The sequence below is a fragment of the Narcine bancroftii genome, chromosome 2 (assembly GCF_036971445.1).
Source record: "Narcine bancroftii isolate sNarBan1 chromosome 2, sNarBan1.hap1, whole genome shotgun sequence".
Lineage (NCBI taxonomy): Eukaryota > Metazoa > Chordata > Chondrichthyes > Torpediniformes > Narcinidae > Narcine > Narcine bancroftii.
The window spans coordinates 102892620-102913940 of NC_091470.1; the positions used below are offsets into that span (position 1 = coordinate 102892620).

Consider the following 21321-nt stretch of genomic DNA (forward strand, 5'->3'; position numbering starts at 1 on the left):
CATTTATTCTTATCCCTTTAACTCTCTCGTCTCCAGTGCAATGTTCCTGTTGTTTACCAAGCCGTGCCTTTTTCAACTCGTTGAACATCCCCAGTTAGATGTCCCTCCCTGTTGCTCCACAGCCTTTAATGGTATCTGTCTCACATTGGGAATTAAATCATCAATCACATGGGTTGATATTTTTTCCCTAAAAACTTCAATTAGTGATATTTTATTGTCCACCACATTTCTCTGACACCTTTAGAAACTTTCCCTCATTCTCCTCCGATGGCCAATCATACCCAACCATCACTTTGAGGTGATCATTGAAACTTAGATGCTGTTTGAAGACTTGATTTTTTCTCAGACCAACCTCTCATAATTTTCTTCCCTCAGGTCAGAGATTCTTGAGCAATACCCCAACAAGTTTATCCAAAGGGATGATGTAGAGCGGTTTTACATCCTTAACACTCTCTTTAACCTTGCTGGTAGGTTTAAACATTTGTTATCCTGTAACTAGCCCAAAATTTTGTTTATGAAGTCACCAGACAGGAGCTTGAACCCACCGGAAGGATTTTGGCCCTGAAACAGGAACTTGGTTTCTCTTTCCTCAGATTCTGCCTAACCTAGTGGTGTGGTTCTTTTATTGCTCATTTGTAAATTTAAAGGCTTAAAAAAAATCCAGATACCAGAAATTAGAAATAAAATCTGAAAGACAGGCGGCATCTGAGGAGAGAGAAGCAGTTAACATTACAGGTTTCAGGTCATATTTTTGTCAGCTGAACAGGAAAACAAACATTTTTCCTACTTTTCCTGTTATGATGAGAGATCCTCAACCTGAAACCAAAAGTGTTTTTTTGACACAAATGCTGCCTGACCTGCTGAGTGTTTCAATCAATTCCAATACTTCAGGTTTCCTTTCAATTTATAAAAGTGACTATGTAAACATTCCAAGTTGAAGGAATACGATGAGGCAGAGGGCAAGAGCAAACCATTGAGTTATAACTTGCTCTTGCAGCGGTGACCCTTTGTGTTCAGCTCTGATGGGAATCATCAAATATTCCCATTTAGAACTACTACAGCTTGATCCCCAGCCACAGAAACTGACACATCTATAAGTAATGTTGTATTAAGTACAGATTGTCGAAAACCTTAGCGATCAATAGAAATGGAAAAATCCTGCCGACTGCAGGCGATTCAGGCAGTCAGCAAAAAGGCCCCTTAAGAAAGACCCAATCACGTGGATGCAGAGCCAGGCTACAAGTTAAACTAAAACACTGGGTCCTGAGGCCTCCACTATCTACCATCTTCCTGGCTAATGTACAGCTAACAATTGCTATGTGATGTGTTTCATGGCTGAATGAAAGCATTCTGAAAATAGTGTGTGCCCATGCGCACATTCCGTGAGTACCCCAACCAAAAGCCATTGATGAAGCAAAGAATTTGCAACCTGCTGAGGGCTAGGTCGATGGTGTTTAAGACCATCTCTATAGAAAGTTCAAGTACGACTTATGGAGGCTATATAAACAGCAGAGGCAATTCCAAGTGAAGTTAGACAGAATTAGACACAGAGGAGGTGCAAACACTAAAGGACTGGTGCAGAGACAACAACCTGCACCTGAATATCAACAAAACAAAGGAGATGGTGGTTGATTTCAGGAGAGCCCAGGAGGATCACTCTCTGCTGACCATCGACAGCTCCACCATCGAGGTAATCAAGAACACCAAATTTCTTGGTGTGCACCTGGTGGAGAATCTCTCCTGGTCTCCCAATACCAGATCCATTGCCTAGAATGCCCAATAATGCCTTTACTTCCTGTGGAGGTTAAGAAAAGTCCAGCTTCCACCCTCACTACCTTCTACAGGGGATGCACTGATAGCATCCTATGTAACTGCACTATCTCAAAATGCAAGTCTCTGCAGCGGAGAGAAAAGATTGCTGAGGGGGTTATTGGGGTCTCTCTCCCTACCATGATGGACATTTATGACAGCTATTGTTTGCGGAAAGCCATGAACATTGTGAAGGACTCCACACATCCCTCCAGCAATCTATTCTCCCTCCTGCCATCTGAGAAGAGGTACTGAAGAGTTCAGGCCTTCACGACCAGATTGCGAAAGTTTTTTTCCCACAAGCCGTGAGGCTCCTGAACTCCAGGGACACAGGGCTAGCATATGTAACATGATATTTATAAAAGACATGTTACATAAAAAAGTTTCTGATGTAATTGTAATGGAGAGATCGTGGCTGCCACATGGTGACACTGCTGGGCTCCTAGTCAGAGGACACATCACATGCCAATCAAGGCCGGACTCGCCCCAAGCCATCAAGGTGACCCTCGTGATTGACCTGTTCAAATTACCAGGTACTGGGCTCCAGACTTTCACCTAATTGGGCCAGGTGAATCACCTGAGCTGACCCCTGGCGAGCCCCTGCACTTAGCTTTGAGCCATTGGTCACAGCAGCCAATGGGGCCCGGCCTGCCCCCGAGTGATTGGCCTCACAATACCTGCTACAGGTTATAAGGAACCATGCTTTCCTTTGCGCTCTCTTTCTCTCTCTCTTGACTCCTCGTGGCCTGTGAGTATCACCTTCTGTAATGGGTTGGGGTGAGTCCCGAGGCCAGTTAGTTAGAGCCGTGTCCATACAGGTCAAGGGGTGGGGGCATGTAGTGTTACCTTGATCCGACTATTTACTCTATGTGTGTTTGTGTCATTCCTAGGTTTTGTTAGTTTTCCCTCATTACCTGCAGAACATATCCATGCCCTTGCAAACTGTGTGTCTAAGTTAATTTAGTGTTTAGAATCCTTTGTGTCTCTTGAGAATAAACTTGTGCTTTGTACTTCAATCTTGGTCTGGTTCTTAACCTGTGGGACCCACACAAACCTTCACTTATGACAACTGGAACTTTGGGGACACAGGGCTAGCATATGTAACATGATATTTATAAGTGATATGTTATTTATATTAAAAAAAAATTCTGATGTAATTTAGTCACGTAAATAACCAGCTCCAATGACTGGAGAAACGCTATCTCATTTTCACTGTACCCTGCAATGGTTGTGGTATGAACGACAAATAAACGTGACTCATCTTGACTTGAATCAGATACTCACCAGTTATGGCAGGGCTTTCAGGCCGTTGCACCCTACAAGGTGAAGCCTTGGCTTAAATGGCTGTGATGTTTCACTCCCTGATGTCCTGAACATCTTTTATGCTTGCTTTGAAAAGTGAGAAACCCTGCAGAAGCTGGTGACCCTGTGATATTTGTTTCTGAGGCCAACGTCAGAATATCTTTCAAGTGGAAGATCCCTTGCAAAGCGTCAGGCCCTGATGGCATACCTAGCAGGGTACTGAAAATCTGGGCTAACCAACTAGCTGGAATGTTCCTGGACATTTTCAATCTCTCACTGCTGCAGTCAAAGGTTCCCACCTGCTTCAAAAGGGCATCAATCACCTGGTGCAGAGGAGTCACGTGATGGAGTAGTGGCTGGTAGGAGAATACCAGCCCTCTCCAGAAAAGAAGAAATAAAGTGAAGAAAATACAAAGTTCATGAAACACAAAACACAACAAATAAAAAATAAAGTTGTGGAGAAAAGAAAGAAAATGGCACCCAAGAAGGAAAAAGTAAAAACAACGGGAAAAAAAAAGAAAAGACACCGGAAGAGAAAGGAGAAGGCCTTACATGCATGAAGAAACAGGGAGCCATCGTGGAGAAAAGAGCCCGCTTCCCAAGGTTGGTGACAACCCCGCAGAGTCACAACCTCCCAACCGCTGGACTGCAAAAATGGCTCTCTGAGCCAAACAGAAGTGCGCAATGAGCACACTAAGGAAAAGAAAACACCGAAGGGAGGGGAGCATAGCTGAGGAGCAAACTAACACAGTGCGACCAGTTGAGGGATGCCCGACATCAGGGCTCTCAACTGGAAGAAGAGGAAAGCAACAGGAAAGGGAGTGATAGGAAAGAAGAACAGCAGCAGGAGGCCCAACAGATGACTAGCCCAGAAGAAGAGGACCAACAGCAAGAAGCCATGAAAAAAAACATCCAGCAAAGTGAGGCAAGCAACTCAACAGGAAAGTCAGAAGAGACACAGATACAAGGAAGAGAAGCAGAAGACACAAACACAGGTGCAGACACAGAAGAAGAGGAAGAAGAAGACCAAGCTCTGCACAGAGAAATAGGAGGTAAAATAGATAGACAGTATATAAATAAAATTTTCTTTCAAGAATAAATGAGAGCATTAAAAGAATGGTAGACATTAGAATTTAGTGAAATGAAAAGTACAGAAGAAAAAGTAAGTAGAATAGAGCTGGTCATGACAGAAATAGGGAAAAGATTAGAAAATGTGGAGTAGAAACGGAAGTGAATGGCTTAAGAAGAAAATTGGAAAAAAGTGACAAAAAAGTTAAAGAGTCACAGGAGTTTTTAGCTCAGAAGATGGATATAATGGAAAATTATAGTAGGCGAAACAACATAAAGAGAGTGGGCCTAAAGGAAGATGAAGAAGGCACAACTATGAAAGAATTTATAAAAGAATGGATCCCAAAGGTCCTGGGAATGACAGAAATACAGGAAGGAATGGAAATAGAAAGGGCACACAGAACACTATCCCCAAAACCACAGACACAAGATCCGTTTTAGTAAAATTTCTGAGATACACGACAAGAGAAAATATACTGGAGAGGGCAAGGAATAAAATTAGAGAAGACAAAAAACCATTGGAATACAAGGGTCAAAACATATTTTTTTAACCAGACATAAGTTTTGAACTCCTAAAGAAGAGCAAGGAGTTTAACACAGCAAAATCGATCCGATGGAAAAAAGGCTATAAATTTATGTTAAGATATCCAGCTGTGCTTAAAATATTTATCACGGGGGAGCGAAACAGACTGTTCTCGGATCTGGAGAAAGCTCAAGAATTTGCAGAATGCCTGCAGGACAGAAGAGATGTAACAAGAATGAAGAATGATGACAAACTACATATAAAGATGTAAAAATAATGTATAAGTAAGAACTAAAGAAGGGAAAGAAAAGGGAAGAAAGGAAGTAAGGGAGGAAAAAAGAGGGTGAGCTTTGTTATATGTGTAGATAAAAGTCTTTTCTAGAGGGGGTTGGGTGCGGGAGAATAACAGTCACTGCGAAATCAGTTGACGCTTGCGAGCGGGTTCACAATCCAAATGGAGAAGGGAGTTGTGGTTGCCCGGCAAGGGACAAGGGGCAAGAGAGGGGGGGACATTTGGGGTGAAGGGAATTTGAGATGTGGAAGTATTTTATGCTTTAAAACTGTTGTCATACATTGAGTTCAAAAAGGGAAAACTGAGAGATGAAAATGAGGAAGAGGGGAAGGTGGTGGTGAGGAAGCGGAAATGTGGTGTAAACAGAATATGAGATGGCCATGTTGAACAATATGACTATAAATATTAATGGAATATATAACCAAATTAAATGAAAAAGGCTATTAAATTTCCTGAAAAAAGGAAAAATAGACATAACATTTGTGCAGGAAACGCATCTAACTGAAGTGGAACATAATAAATTAAGGAGAGACTGGGTAGGGCACGTAGCGGCACCATCATATAATTCAAAAGCTAGAGATGTAGCTATATTAATAAATAGAAATGTACCAATTAAAATAGAGGAGGAAATAACAGATCTAGCAGGCAGGGAGGTATGTAATGATAAAGTATCAGATATATTCAGAATTCTGGAATTTGATCAATATATATGCACCTAATGAAGAGGATCAAAACTTTTGCAAGATATTTTTTTGAAAATTGTAGATACGTAGGGGAATATATTGATAGGAGGAGATTTTAACCTTAATTTGGACCCAATGTTGGATAAAACTGGACAAAAAACTAGCAAAAAGAATAAAGTGGCCAAATTTATGGTTAAATCAATGCAGGAAATGAAACTTATGGATATGTGGAGGAGGCAGCACCCAAGGGAGAAGGAATACTCATATTATTCGAATAGACATAAAACATACTCAAGGATTGATATGTTTTTGTTGTTGCCCCATGTTCAAGGGAGAGTTAGGAAAACTTAATATAAAGCTAGATTGCTATCTGATCACTCACCTCTGTTATTAGCAATAGAACTGGAGGACATCCCACCAAGAACATATAGATGGAGGTTAAACTCCATGCTACTTAAAAGTCAGGAATTTAGAGAATTTATTGAACGCCAAATTAAAATGTACTTTGAAATAAATACAGGATCAGTGAAAGACAAATTTATATTATGGGTTGCAATGAAAGCCTTCATTAGAGGGCAGATAATAAGTTTTGTGACTAAGATGAAAAAGGAATACAATCGGGATATAGAGCAGTTGGAAAGGGAGATAGTAAGTACAGAAAAAGGACTAGCAACAAGGGATGATATAACGAAAAGAAGAGAACTGGCGGACAAAAAAATAAAATACGAAACATTACAAACGTATAAGGTGGAGAAGAACATAATAAAAATAAAGCAAAAGTATTATGAGCAAGGAGAAAAAACACACAAAATATTAGCCTGGCAACTTAAAACAGAACAAGTGAAAAGAATTGTATTGGCATCAAGGAAAAGGACAAACAAATTACATATAATCCAATGGAGATTAATGAGAACTTTAAGGAATTTTATGAACAATTATACCGAACTGAGAACGAGGGGAAATAAGACAAAATAGAAGAGTTTTTACCTAAATTTAACTGCTGAAATTGCAAGAAGAGGAGCAAAACAAGCTGATAAAACCATTTTAAAGAGTTATTAATTCCTCCTCTCCTGGAAGTAATGAACCAGATAGAAGAAAAACAAAACTTGCCAGATTCATGTAAGACAGCAATAATTACAGTAATACCAAAGATGGGAAAGGATCCACTAACACCAGCATCATATAGACCAATATCTCTACGTAATTCAGATTAAGATAATAGCAAAATTATTAGCAAACAGATTGGCTGATTGTGTACCAAAAATAGTAAAACAAGATCAAACCGGATTTATTAAGAAAAGATGAACAGCGGATAATGTCTGTAAACTTATTAATCTAATTCATGCAGTTCAAGGAAATAAGAAACCAACAGTGGCTGTTGCTTTAGAAGCAGAAAAAACCTTTGACAGGGTAGAATGGAATTATTTATTCAAAATATTACAGAGGTTCAATCTACCAGAAAAATATATTATATAATGGACCATTGGCGAAGATGACAGTAAATGGATATGTATCGAACCAATTTAAATTAAGTAGGTCAACTAGGCAGGGATCTCCACTATCTCCCTCACTGTTCGCTTTAGCAATAGAACCATTGGCAGAACTGAGAAGAACAGAAAACAAAATAAAAGGGACAAAAATAAAGGAGAAAGAGTATAAAATCAGTTTATTTGCAGATGACATAATATACTTAACAGAACCAGAAATCTTTGGCTTGGCTTCGCGGATGAAGATTTATGGAGGGGGTAAAAGTCCACGTCAGCTGCAGGCTCGTTTGTGGCTGACAAGTCCGATGCGGGACAGGCAGACACAGTTGCAGCGGCTGTAGGGGAAAATTGGTTGGTTGGGGTTGGGTGTTGGGTTTTTCCTCCTTTGCCTTTTGTCAGTGAGGTGGGCTCTGCGGTCTTCTTCAAAGGAGGTTGCTGCCCGCCAAACTGTGAGGCGCCAAGATGCACGGTTTGAGGCGATATCAGCCCACTGGTGGTGGTCAATGTGGCAGGCGCCAAGAGATTTCTTTAGGCAGTCCTTGTACCTTTTCTTTGGTGCACCTCTGTCACGGTGGCCAGTGGAGAGCTCGCCATATAACACGATCTTGGGAAATATCAATAAAAGAATAACATAAGAAATTGAAGGAATATGGAGAAATATCGGGGTACAAGATCAAAGCCAATAAAGTGATGCCAATGAGTAATGCGGATTATACAGAATTTAAAAAAGAATCACCATTTAAATGGCAAACACAAGCAATCCGATACCTAGGTATTAGGTTAGATAATAATTTAAGCCACCTGTACAAATTAAATTATCAGTCACTAGTAAAGAAATTACAGGAAGACTTAGAACATTGGAAAGAATTACCACTAACGTTGTTTGGGAGGGTAAATTGCATTAAAATGAATGTCTTCCCAAGGATACAATACTTATTAATACAATCATTACCAATTCCCTTAACAGAGAAATTCTTCAATGAACTAAAGAGAATAATAAGGAAATTTTTATGGAAAGGGTGGAAACTGAGGATAGTGTTAGATAAATTAACAGAGTGATACAAGCAAGGTGGTTTGCAGTTACCAAACTTTAAAAATTATTATAGAGCAGCACAATTAAGGTATTTATCAGATTTTTATCAGACAAGGGATAAACCAGATTGAACTAAAATAGAGCTAGATAAAATAGGGGAGAAGGTACTGAAACATTGTGATAGTACAGATTCTATCACCAATGTGGATATGGACATATGTACAGATGGTAGTGTAGGATGACTGTGATTGGCTGAGAGTGTAGCCACACCTACTGGCAGGTCTTAAAGGATTGCTCCTAGCCAGACCAGGTCATTCTGGATTGGTTGACCTACTTGTGATATGCTCCAGTCTTTTAGTTAATAAAAGACTTGGTTTGGATCAACAAGTCTTTGGTTCTTTCGACGTGCATTACAATTTTATTAACTAAAAAAAAATTTTGAAGTGATGGAGCGTATGCTACGGCTGGAATGCCTCGACATCGTCCCACAGTCAGCTACAGCCTCGAATGACTTTAAGCACTGGGTGAAATGCTTCGAAACATACTTACAGCTCTCTGATCCTGCCGCGATAGAGGATAGCCGTCGACTACTAATATTGATGACTATGGTGTCCCTGAGTGTCTACCAGAGTGTCCAGGACGCGACCACTTACGCTGCAGCCATGAAGGTGCTGAAAGGACTCTACGAGCAACCACCCTCTCCGCAATGACGTTCACCCTAATGTCCGACCAGGCCCCAGCCCTGACCTCAACACCCGCCACCACTGCTGACCAGGGACACACCGCCGCCGACCAGGGGACCTGCTGCCACCGACCAGGGGCCCGCCACTGCTGACCAGGGAGCCGCAGCCGACCGGGGACGTGCTGACGCTGCCAACCGGGGACCCGACGCTGCCGTCTGGGGACCCGCCATCACTGAACGTCCCCCCACTGACCACCCCACCACTGACGGCAAGCAGCGACCCCCAACACTTACCTTTGGCTACAGGCAGCAACACCATCTCCCTGACACTGTTTTTTCAGGCCCCACTGTTAGCGTGATTGCATCACGCACACATTGCGTGACGTCATCACGCAGGACTCCACTGTCTACATTACAAATCTCTGCCTCAATAACCCTTGACCAGGACTTCCCCCAACCCCTCACAAAAGCAATGGGACTGATTAAAGTGCATGGACACTATACCACTTGCTTATTTGACTCGGGGTCAACTGACAGTTTTATCCACACAGACCTGGCCCACCATTGCGGACTAGCTATTCTCCCCACTGCACAGAGAATTTCATTGGCGACCAGATCACTCTTGACTGGGGTAAAGGGGTACTGCGTGGCGACCCTGAAAGTCCAGGGCATCACGTTCACAGACTTCAAACTATTAGTCCTTCCCGAATTGTGCGCCCCTGCTCTGCTGGGACTGGATTTTCAGTGCCAGTTTCAAACCATTTCCATGCACTTTGGGGGGCCTCACGTTCCACTCTCTGTCTGTAACCACTCCACCCCGGGAGCCTCCGGCCAGCGGCAACCTGAGCCACCTACCCCCGTGCTCCGGGGCCTCACCTGTAGTCCTTCCACCCTCCGAGTTGCTCCACTAGCACTTTTCGCAAATCTCACCCCTGGCTGGAAGCCTGTGGCCACCAAAAGCTGGCAATATAGTTATGAACACAGGAAATTTATCACAAGTTAGGTGCGCAGACTGCTGGATGAGGGCATTATTGAACCTAGCTCGAGTCCATGGAGGGCCCAGGTAGTAGTTGTTAAAAACTGGAGAAGCCGTGGATGGTGGTTGACTACAGCCAGACAATCAACCGCTTCACCCTCCTGGATGCGTGCCCCCTTCCACGGATCACGGATGTGGTGTATCAGATCGCCCAATACCGTGTATTTTCCACCAATGATTTATATTTGGCCTATCAGCAGCTCCCGATCTGCTGAGAAGACCAACCTTTCACAGCCTTCAAAGCGAATGGGTGACTGTATCAATTCCTCAGGGTACCCTTTGGGGTCACAAATGGTGTCGCGGTCTTCCAGCAGGAAATGGACCAGATGGTGGACCAGAACGGGCTGACTGCTACTTTCCTGTATCTAGACAATGTCACCATCTGCGGCCATGACACGGAGGATCATGATGCCAACCTTGAGAAATTTTTTCAGTCTGCAATTCGGCTGAACTTGACCTACAATTTCGACAAGTGTGTCTTCCGACCACTCGGCTCGCAATTCTGGGTTGTGTGGTGGAGAACGGGGTGGTCATGCCGGACCCTGACCGCATCCGTCCTCTCATGGACGTCCCCCACACTCAGAAGGAACTCAGACGCTGCCTGGGTTTTTTCTCTTACTATGCCCAATGGGTTCCACACTATGCTGACAAGGCACGGCCACTCATCAAGACCACCTCTTTCCCCCTGTCAACCAAAGCCAGAGCGGCCTTCAACCGCATCAAATCAGACATTGCTGCTGCAACGCTGCACGCCATCGATGAGTCCATTCCGTTCCAAGTCAAAAGCGATGCGTCTGACTTTGCACTGGCAGCCACTTTGAACCAGGCCGGCCAGCTGGTAGCCTTCTTCTCCAGAACTCTCCAGGGTCCTGAGAACTGACACTCCTCTGTCGAGAAGGAGGCCCAGGCCATAGTCGAGGCAGTATGTCGTTGGAGACACTACCTCACTGGCAGGCGCTTTACGCTGCTGACTGACCAAATGTGCGGTCTCCTTCATGTTTAGCAATACCCAGCGAGGTAAGATCAAGAACGACAAAATCGCCAGGTGGAGAATCGAGCTCTCCACCTTTAATTATGAGATACTATATTGGCCAGGTAAAGTCAACGACTCGCCAGATGCACTCTCCAAGGGGACGCGCCAACATGCAACTGGACAGGCTGCAGAAAATCCACGAGGAACTCTGTCATCCAGGGGTCACTAGGTTCGCGCATTTTGTCAAAGCTCGCAACCTGCCCTACACGGTCGAGGAGATTCACCCCATGACCTGAGCCTGCCCAGTGTGTGCTGAGTACAAGCCCCACTTCTTCCGTCCGGAGAACACCCACATCATCAAAGCCACCTGCCCCTTTGAGTGTCTCAGCGTAGACTTCAAGGGGTCCCTACCGTCGATCAACTGTACACCTACATCCTTACGGCGGGTACTCCCGCTTCCCGTTCGCTGTGCCCTGCTTGGACATGACTGCCTCCTCAGTTATAGAGGCCCTGCACAGCATCTTCGCCATCTTCAGGTACTCCAGTTACATCCACAATGACAGGGGGTCCTTGTTTATGAGCATGGAACTGCGGCAGTACCTTCTGGAGCATGATATTGCTTCAAGCAGGGCCACCAGCTATAACCCACGTGATAACGGGCAAGTCGAAAGCGAGAATGCCACCATCTGGAAAGCGGTTATGCTTGCCGTCCAATCCAAAGCTCTCCCCACCTCTCGCTGGCAGGATGTGCTCACTAGTGCCCTACACTCCATCCGCTCCCTCCTATGCACCGTGACCAATGCCACCCCCCATGAAAAGATGTTCTCTTTCCCGAGGAAATCCTAGTCAGGTACAACCATACCGGCATGGCTCACGGTTCCCGGTCCAATCCTTTTACGACGCCACATCCGGTACTCTAAGAACGACCCCTTGGTTGACCGAGTGACTCTGCTCCATGCGAACCCGCATTATGCCTACGTTGAGTACCCAGACGGACGGGAGGACACAGTCTCAGTAAGGGATCTAGCCCAAGCTGGATCAGGCGCAGCAATACCTTTAACCCAACCTCCCCCTATTCCTTCTCCCCCGGGTCATGTGCTTGAACAGAGGGACCAGCACCACCCCACCAGCTCAGGCCAGACTGTCGATAATGCTGTTGGGGAATTGAGCGAAGCAGTGGCCGCACCCTACGAGCCTGCCGGCAACACGATTCCGGCGACCCCAATCCCGGCTCCACGGTGGTCACGCCGGATGGTCAGACCCCCTGACCGGTACAGCCTCTAACCTCCATCCACCCTGGGGTCGGTTCTCAAAGAAGGGGTGAATGTGATCGTACAGATTCTATCACCAATGTGTATATATACATATGTACAGATGGTAGTGTAGGATGACTGTGATTGGCTGAGAGTGTAGCCACACCTACTGGCAGGTCTTAAAGGATTGCTCCTAGCCAGATCAGGTCATTCTGGACTGGTCGACCTACTTGTAATATGCTCCAGTCTTTTAGTTAATAAAAGCCTTGGTTTGGATCAACAAGTCTTTGGTTCTTTCGACGTGCATTACAAACATATACTTTATAAGTTGGATGAAAAGCTGGTGCAATATAAAAGCTCACCAGTACTGCATCATCTACTCAATATATGGAAGAAAATTCACTTAGAAAGGAAAAAAAACAAATTACCAACTACCAAAATTATTATTGACGCAAAATCAGGTAATCCCTTTTACAATAGATAACCTTTCCTTTAGAGAATGGGAGAGAAAAGGAATTAAAAGAATAGAAATTTGTTTTTTGGGGAATAATTTATTAACATTTGAACAAATGAACTACAAATATGGAATAGCTCATGGTACAATATTTGCATACCATCAACTGAAAGCCTACTTAAAAGACAAATTGGGAAACAGACTGAGATTACCAGAAGGAAGCAGCTTTGAATATGAGATTACAGAAACAATGATAATAAAACATATAATTAACATGTACATCAAGCTGCAAGAAAAGGAAAATGATGAAATAAGCTATAAACCCAAACAAAAGTGGGGAAAAAATTTAAACGAAGATAAAAAATGAAACATGGGAAAAGTTATGCTCTGGAACTATGAAGAATATAATAAACACAAGGTTACGTATGATACAGTATAATTGGTTACACAGGCTATACACCACGCCCCAAAAGTTTAAAAAATGGGATCCAACATTATCAGATAGATGTTTTCATTTTAAGAAGGAAATGGGAACAACAGTAGATGCAATTTGGCCATGTGAGAAAGTGAAAAAGTTTTAGGAAGATCTAAATCAGGTATTAAATAAAATCACAAAAAGCAACATACCAAAAAATCCAGAGATCTTTCTTCTAAGTAATATAAGAAGTAAAGAATTAGGCCTCAAACTGGATGAAGCACAAAAAAGATTTATTATGATAGCCTTCAAAAAAATTTATAATGTCAACTTGGAAATCAGAAAAGAGCCTGAGAGTACAGCAATGGTACATAGAAATGAATAAATGTATTCCATTGGGGAAAAAAAACCATATAATTTAAAAAATAAAGTCACATTATTTGAACATACATGAAACACAACAGAGAGGGCTTGCCTCGAACCTCCACCCCCTAAAATGATAAGAAGACAAAATGACTTGATCCAGTGTGTAAAAGTAGATGACACAATTTTCTTGTTTATTTTCATTGTGTTGTGACATTGTTTAATGGTCTTATTGTATTGTATATGTTGGAAGGGGGTGGGAAGGGGGCGAAGGAAGGTGAGGGGGGAAAAAGGGGGAAGAAAATGCCACTGTGTATATTTAAAATGGAAATGTTTGTATGTATTTTGATTGATATGGTTCACAGAGTGAAAAAGGAAGCGTATTTGGTCCATATAACCATATAACCATTTACGGAGCGGAAACAGGCCATGTTGGCCTTTCGAGTCCGCACCGGTTCACGGATTTTGTGCACCCTCTTCAGGCATTGGTGATTTTAAGTGTAGTGTATCTTTGAGAATTTTAACATTTATCCATAGGTTCTCTGTACTTTGGATGTGAAATCTCATATTAAAATATTCAAAAACATTGGCTGTGTGGGAGAAGCCAGTGAGTGGCCGTGGACAATAGCTTCTCAGACTGGAGGCCTGTGACTAGTGGTGTGCTGCAGGGATCGGTGCTGGGACCAGTGTAGCTTGTCATCTAGATCCACAATCTGGACAACAATGTGGTGATTGGATCAGCAAGTTTGCAGACAATCAGATCGCTCTACTCTCTTTACTTCCATGACTGTATGGCTAGGCAGAATTCAAACGCCATCTACAAATTTGCCAACGACACTGGTTGCCAGCAGAATCACACACGGCAATGAGGAAGTGTACAGGAGAGAGAGATCAACTAGTTGAGTGTTTATCCACCTTCCCTCACCTCTCCCCTGGAGGGGTTCAAACAATTAATGTCTGCTCTGATTGGAAGGTGCCCAGATGTTGTTCCTCCAATTTGCAGTGTGGGTACGGTTGCTGCAGAGAAATGGATCGGAAGTCAATCCACAGAACCCTAAGAGCGGCAGAGAGGATCACAGGAGTCTCCCTCCCCTCATCCACGTGATCTAACAGGATTGTTGTCTGAAGAGGGTGCACAAAATCATTGAGGACCCCCTTCCACCCTGCACACAATATCTTTCACCTGCTCCATTCGGGGAAGATCAGAGCCAGAGCCACCAGGCTGGGGAACAGCTTCTTTCCACGGGCAGTGAGGATACTGAACGACACAAGGAACTGTTCACACTCACCCGCTGAGATTCTCATATGTACAAAACAATATTTATTTATTTGTACTAAAGAAATAGTTGTTTGTATGTGTGTTATATGTCTTCATGTTTTGCATCGAGGAATGCTGCTTTGTTGGGTTGTACTTGTACAATCAGATAACAATAAACTTGACTTGGTGTTAGTGTAGCAGTGAATGAGACCATGGATGGACATGTCAACAAAGGAATAGGATGAGGAATTGAAATGGGTGGGCACTGGAAGATCCACGCTACTGTGAACTGTGCTCATGATATATGAACAATTTTGTTGTGTATTCAAAGTGTTCAGTGCTGGAAGGAAGGATTAGATCAGGAAGCACAGGCAAAATGGACTGAATGGCTTGCTCTGTGTTGTAAATTTTCTACAATTCTCGGTTGAAGAGGATGCTGGCATCCACCAGAATGCACACACGTGGAGGTCACAATAAGTATTCATCTTCTACAGACATTACATCACCATTAGTTGGCATCTTTAAGAGAGGTGGGGAATAAAATTCTTTTCATGTTTTTGTTGTTTGGAGAAATATTGCCAGAAGGATAGCAGACCAATTAGCAGCTGCTCCAGTGCAGTCAAAAGCTACAGATGTGGTGAATGTTTAGTGTTAAAATCACTGTCCTTCCCTCAGATTTTGAGTTAATGACACCAAACTTCTCTCTAACTTCTGCGCTTGCCAGCTTGCAAGCCATGTTCCACCTGTGGGCTGTGCAGGTGGATTAATCTGGCCAAGGAAAAACCCAACACCCAACCCCAACCCACCAATTTTCCCCTGCAACCGCTGCAACCGTGTCTGCCTGTCCCGCATCGGACTTGTCAGCCACAAACGAGCCTGCAGCTGACGTGGACATTTACCCCCTCCATAAATCTTCATCCGCGAAGCCAAGCCAAAGATTCTTGGTTCAATGTCAAACTTTTTTTTGTATATTCAATGTCAAACTTCTAACATCCTCGTTAATGTAACGGTAAATTACAATCTAGTCTGAATGAATTTGAGCAGTCGCAGGGCGAACAGTGGCAATCTATTGCAGAGGATATGTTGCTGCAATGAGAACAATTGCTTGATAAAGGTGTTGCCTCTCAGTTCTCCAGCGGGAATTTGGTTAAAGTCTGTGAAATTGGTATACTGGTTTGAACAGGGCAGCACAGTTAGCGCAAGGGCAGCATGGTTAGTGTAGCAGTTAATGCAAGCAACCCAGGTTCAAATCCAGTGCTGTCCGGAAGATTTTGTAGGTTCTCCCCATTTCTGCATGGATTTCCTCCCACCTTTCAAAGTGTACAGGGGTTGGAAGTTAATTGGTGTATTTGAGTGCCATGGGCTCGTGAGCCAGAAAGGCCTGTTGTGTGCCTAAATTAAAATTTTATTAAAAATTAAATCCTATTGTTTCTTTGCAGAAACCTACCTGTATGCCTGTCTAGTGGATTTCTTCATTAACTGCCCGGAATACAGCAGGTACCAATTCTAAGACCTTCTTTAGTCGTTTCCTTTTTGTTGCTTGAACCATCCCTCAAATGGGATTCCATGGTTAGTAATCTCCTTTATTTGCTTTGATTAATCCAGAAACAAACAACAAATCATTCTCATTATAAGAAACCCCTGGTTTCTTCAACCCCACTTCTGGCAGATTTTCAGCTTTGCTACCATGGACACTGACTGTCACTAACATCCTGGACCAGGAGCTCATTCTATCCCTCAGTGGGCTCAAGTTCCCAGAAAATATTCCTGGAACGGATTGGTACTCAAACCAGATGGAGTACCAAGGTTAAATAGGTTCTACTTGTGCAGCACAGGGAGAGGTACGATTAGCATAGCTGTTTATAGTGCCAGAGACCGGGGTTCAAATTCACTGCTGCCTGAAAAGAGTTTGTGCATTCTCCCTGTGTTTGCATAGGTTTCCTCTGGGTGCTTTGATTTCCTCTCACTGTTCAAAACTGACCAGGGGTTGCAGGACAATTGGGTGGCAAAGGCATGTTGGACTGAATGTCTAAATTTTTTTAAAATTTAAATTTAAATAATGGAATTGAACCTGGGCTCTCTCTCAGTTACATCCTCCCTCTTTCAGAGACAATATTCAAGTACACGAAACCAATTTTCATTTGTGGATTGGTGAAGCCCAAATTTCCCTTTGATCACAATCAGTGATTTCATGTCACTGTGTTTTTCATTGCCTACACATCTTCACCTGCTTCATCAATGATCTTCCTTGCACTACAAGGTGAGAAGTTGGTATGTTTGTAATTCTTCAGCCTGCATGCACAAGTGTCTCCAAAAAATCTAGCTGATGACCATCTCCAAAACCAAGTGATATTACCATCACCGTATCCTCCAGAAACAACGTCTACAAGATCACCATTGACCAGAAACTCAATGAGAACCACGGAACAAATACTGTTGCTTCAAGGGTAGGTTGGAGCCAGGGTATCCTGAAGTGTATGACTCACCTCCTGACATTCTGAGACCTTTCCATCATTTGCAATCCTATATACTTGTCTGAACCAAAGCCCTCTCAGGTAGCTCCACCCATCCAGGACAAAGATGTCTACTCGACTGGTATTCATTCCTCCATCACTGACATTAAGTATCATCTTCATAATGCAGCACAGCTCATCATTGAGACTGCTCCAACATTATCCAAGTTGACTTGGAATTATATTTCCTGAACTTCATTGTCATGGGGTCTCAATCCTGGAGCTCTTTACACATCCATCTTCACTAGAACAAATATGCCAATTCAAGACAGTGGCTTAAGGGCCAATTAGGGATGGGCATTAACTGCATCACATCCTGAGACATGCAAGAAATTCAACTTTTAGCTGTTGATTTTAATATTTAAATTTTTATTTTAGAGATACAGCACAGTAACAGGTCCCTCTGGCCCATGAACCTGTGCCACCCAAATACACCCTGTGATCAATTCACCTACTAACCCCACAATATGGGAGGAAACCAGAACATCCGGACGAAAACGTACAAACTTCTTACAGACAGCGGCAGGCTATAATAGCATAGCACTTACCGCTACATTTATGATGCCAACCATCTTGAGACCAATCTCAAGACCTGTTCTGTGTACATTTTGTCCGGTAAATAATTTTTCTGGGGAGACTCAGCAGGACATGCAGAATCTATAGAAAGCAAATGGCAATCGACCTTTTGGGCCTGATCTCTTTTTAGGAAGACTCAGTGGCAATGACCACAACCATCATGAACTGCTTTGGAATGCTTCAAATCACGCCTTACAGCAACGTTGGACCTGATTCATTTTACCTACCATCCAAACTGGTTCACAGATGATGTGGTAACCTTGACCTCCACTCCATCCTGAACCACCTAGAGAATAATCCTTATATGTCAGGCTATTGACTTCGGCTCAGTGTTCAATGAGATCATATCTCAGAAGCTGGTGGATATACTGTCCTTGCTGGGACTCAACACCCTACTGGATCCTGGACCTCTTGATCAAAAAAACCACAATCTCTCCGGATTGGCAGCAAAATCAAGTTCAGAATTCCTTTCAAATCATCACTGTTCCTTGGTTCTGTAATAATTTCCAGCCTATAATCTCATCTCATGCTCTTTACTTTGCCTCCAGCCTGTGTTTTCCATTCCTGACACTTTACCATTCATTGACATGAATTATATTTTGGACCTTCAACCCAGATTTTTCACAGCACCTTATTCCTCTCTTACAAAGCTTCCTTAACCATTGACTAAAACACTAAAGTCTGCAGCCAGTATGATTGAAGTAAAAACACAAAACTGGAGAAACTCAGCAGGTCAAAGAGTGAACATTATATAGCAAAGATAAAGATATTTAACCAATGTTTTGGACTTGAGCCTTTCATCTTAATGCATTGGTGACTTTTGACCACTTCCTAAATTTACCTCCTCTCTTAACAGTAAAGTCCATTGTAATAATTTGCACTTGGAAGAGACCAAAATATATTCAAGATTTTATTAAGTTTAATTTTTTTTAAATTTAGACACACAGCACAGTATCAGGCCATTTCGGCCCATGAGTCTGTGCCACCCAGTTTGTACCCCATTAACCTACACCCCCGCTACGTTTTGAATGGTGGAAGGATACCAGAGTCCCCGGAGAAAACCCACGCAGACACGGGGAGAATGTAAAAACTGCTTACAGACAGCGTGGAATTTGAACCTCGGTGCTGATCGCTGGTAACCGCAATGCCAACTGTGCCAGTTGTCCAGAAAATAAGGGGTTAGATGCACATGTTTTGCAGACTTTGTGAAGGATGGTCACTGACAAACAAAATATTTTCAAGTGCGACATCGATGACACATTCTCTTGTTTCTCTCCTAGCTGTCAACGGGATTTAAAAGTGGTGACCTCTTCATGTCGTATCGGAACATGCACCAGGATGTGCAAGACACAATGGCTTTCGTGCACGATTCTGTAGGATTTCTCCCACATTATCTTCCTATTTAGTTAAGCCTGCCGCTGTGCTACTGAATTGGTTCTCGTTGCACAAGTGATGCATATTTGGTCTGCTGAGATTGGCAAGATTTTAATACATTACTAATAAGGTCTTGCAGTAGGTATCTCTAATTTTTGTTGAAATTGATTCTAAAGCTGTCAACTCTCTCTCCCTTTCACTTTCTCCTCCTCCTCTCTCTCTCATTTTCTCCCTCTTCTCAATGCCTATCAATTTTTCTCTTCTCTCTTGCCTTCTTTTCTGTGCTATTGCCTTTGCTTTTCTTGTTAATCACTGTCTTGATCTTGTTTGCCTATGTGTCAATCCATTCATCTGTGTCCTGTCTTTCTGTCAATGAGCAACAATAGCTGGCTCCCCTGATGGCCAGCTGCCATTCTGCTGAGAGTCTGGTGAGGCGTGATGCACACACCAGCAGAGCGCTATGTCTGGCCATCATGGCCAGGACTGACCTCTTGCTCAACGTTCAGTGCAGCAGCATTCCACACCCTTCCCGAGGCAAGGATCTGGATTACATCTAGTGTGACTCCGATTATTAAATAAGGTAGCAGAACTACTTTCAAGGTCAGTCATTTTTCTTAGAAAATCTTTACCATAAATTATTAACTGTGTTTAAATTTGAAGTTATGGCATTTGTGATCAATTTACTATTTTAAATATTTTACTAATAATTTTTAAATCTTAATTTTTTTTCTATTCTTTCTCAGTAACCCTGATCACAAAACATTATGAAATTAAGAGAGATCTGAATTCATTGCCAATAAAGCATAGACAGAGTCAATTAAGATTTTCAAAATGAAATTCAGAAGGAAATGTCAGACTTGCACCCACACCTCCTCCCTCACCACCATTTGGGGGCCCAAACATTCCCTCTAAGTGAAGCAGCATTTCACTTGTGTATCCGCAGAAGTTATCTACTGCATTCGGTCTCCCATTGTGACCTTCTCTAGATCGGAGAGGTTGTATGCAGACTACTTTGTCGAGCACCTTCACTCTGTCCGCATCAGGGACAGGGATTTCCCAGAGGCCAACTATTTCAATTCTGCACCCCAATCCCATGCCACATATCTGTCCATGGCCTCATGCATTTTCAGACTGCACAAACTGTGTAGATTGGAGGAGCAACACCTAATTTCTACCTGGGCACTCCCCGACCAGAGGTCATTGACATTGACCTCCAGTTTCTGCTAGCCTACTCCCCACTCTCCCTCTCTTCCCCAACCCTCTGTCTCCCTTCCTCCAAATCTCCACCCCCTTCTCTCTCCATTCACGAAGCCATCCCCCCTCCCTTTGTTTGCTGGTGTGCCTTCCTCCTTTATCTACCTATTACCTCCTGGATTTGGTACTGTTCTCCTCCCCCTGCCCTTCTCCCTCACCCTGCCATTTTGTACAGGCACCTGCCTACATTTTGCTCATAATTTGATGAAGGGCTCAAGCCCAAAACGTCATTTATATATCATTATCTTTGCTCCCTAAAGTACATGGTTTAACCTGCTGAGTTTCTCCAGCATTGTGTTTTTATTTTCAAAAAGATATTGAGGACTCGCACTTTTCTCTGCCAAGAGGATCTGGTTTGAATAGATTGCTCTACATGGCACTGACCACAAAGCCACTATTTTGCAGTATGAACCCATCTGGAACACTGATGTTCTTCCGGGGAGTTAATCTCCTGTCTATGTCCAGACTGGTCTCTCTGTGGGTCCAGAGTTGCCCCAATGCAGTTGACTCCTGAATGCCCCAGCAAGTCACTCAGTTCTATTATAGCTGATGCTTCACTAGAAGGACTGGAATCAACTCCATGTTCTCAGAAGGATGGATGATACACATTGCCCTTGCCAGTGAAGGGTATGCCCTGTCACTGGAAAAGCCAGTATCTCCTCCTATGCATGCATAATGAGTTTGCTCACATTCTTCCCCTAATGCCGAGGAATGCCTGACATGGTTGATTAATGGCAGAATTCCACTGTGATGTTAAAACAGGAAGGAAATAAATAAGAATAAGAAACCAAAGAAAAACAATCAATATGTTGGGCCCAAGAGAATCCTTTGAGAATATATCTGAGGTTCACTTACTGTATCACATTCACATGAGTCTGGACTTTCCACTGAAAAGAACAAAGGCATGTTTCAGTAGAACCTGCAGTTTCAGTAGAACCTGCAGCTTCAGTGAGGGAATGTAACATAGTAGCTC

The 21321-nt window shown here is 43.1% G+C and overlaps 1 protein-coding gene across 1 annotated transcript in view; it reads left to right on the forward strand.

Annotated features, from left to right (window-relative positions):
* The window catches only part of LOC138752913 (cytosolic purine 5'-nucleotidase-like), a 114652-nt gene that overhangs the window by 37430 nt on the left and 55901 nt on the right, over nt 1-21321 (forward strand). Inside the window, exons 5-8 of the mRNA XM_069915525.1 lie at nt 376-467; nt 16071-16128; nt 17525-17534; nt 19001-19093. Of these exons, the coding sequence (XP_069771626.1) occupies nt 376-467; nt 16071-16128; nt 17525-17534; nt 19001-19093 (253 nt within the window). The remainder of the gene's footprint in view (nt 1-375; nt 468-16070; nt 16129-17524; nt 17535-19000; nt 19094-21321) is intronic.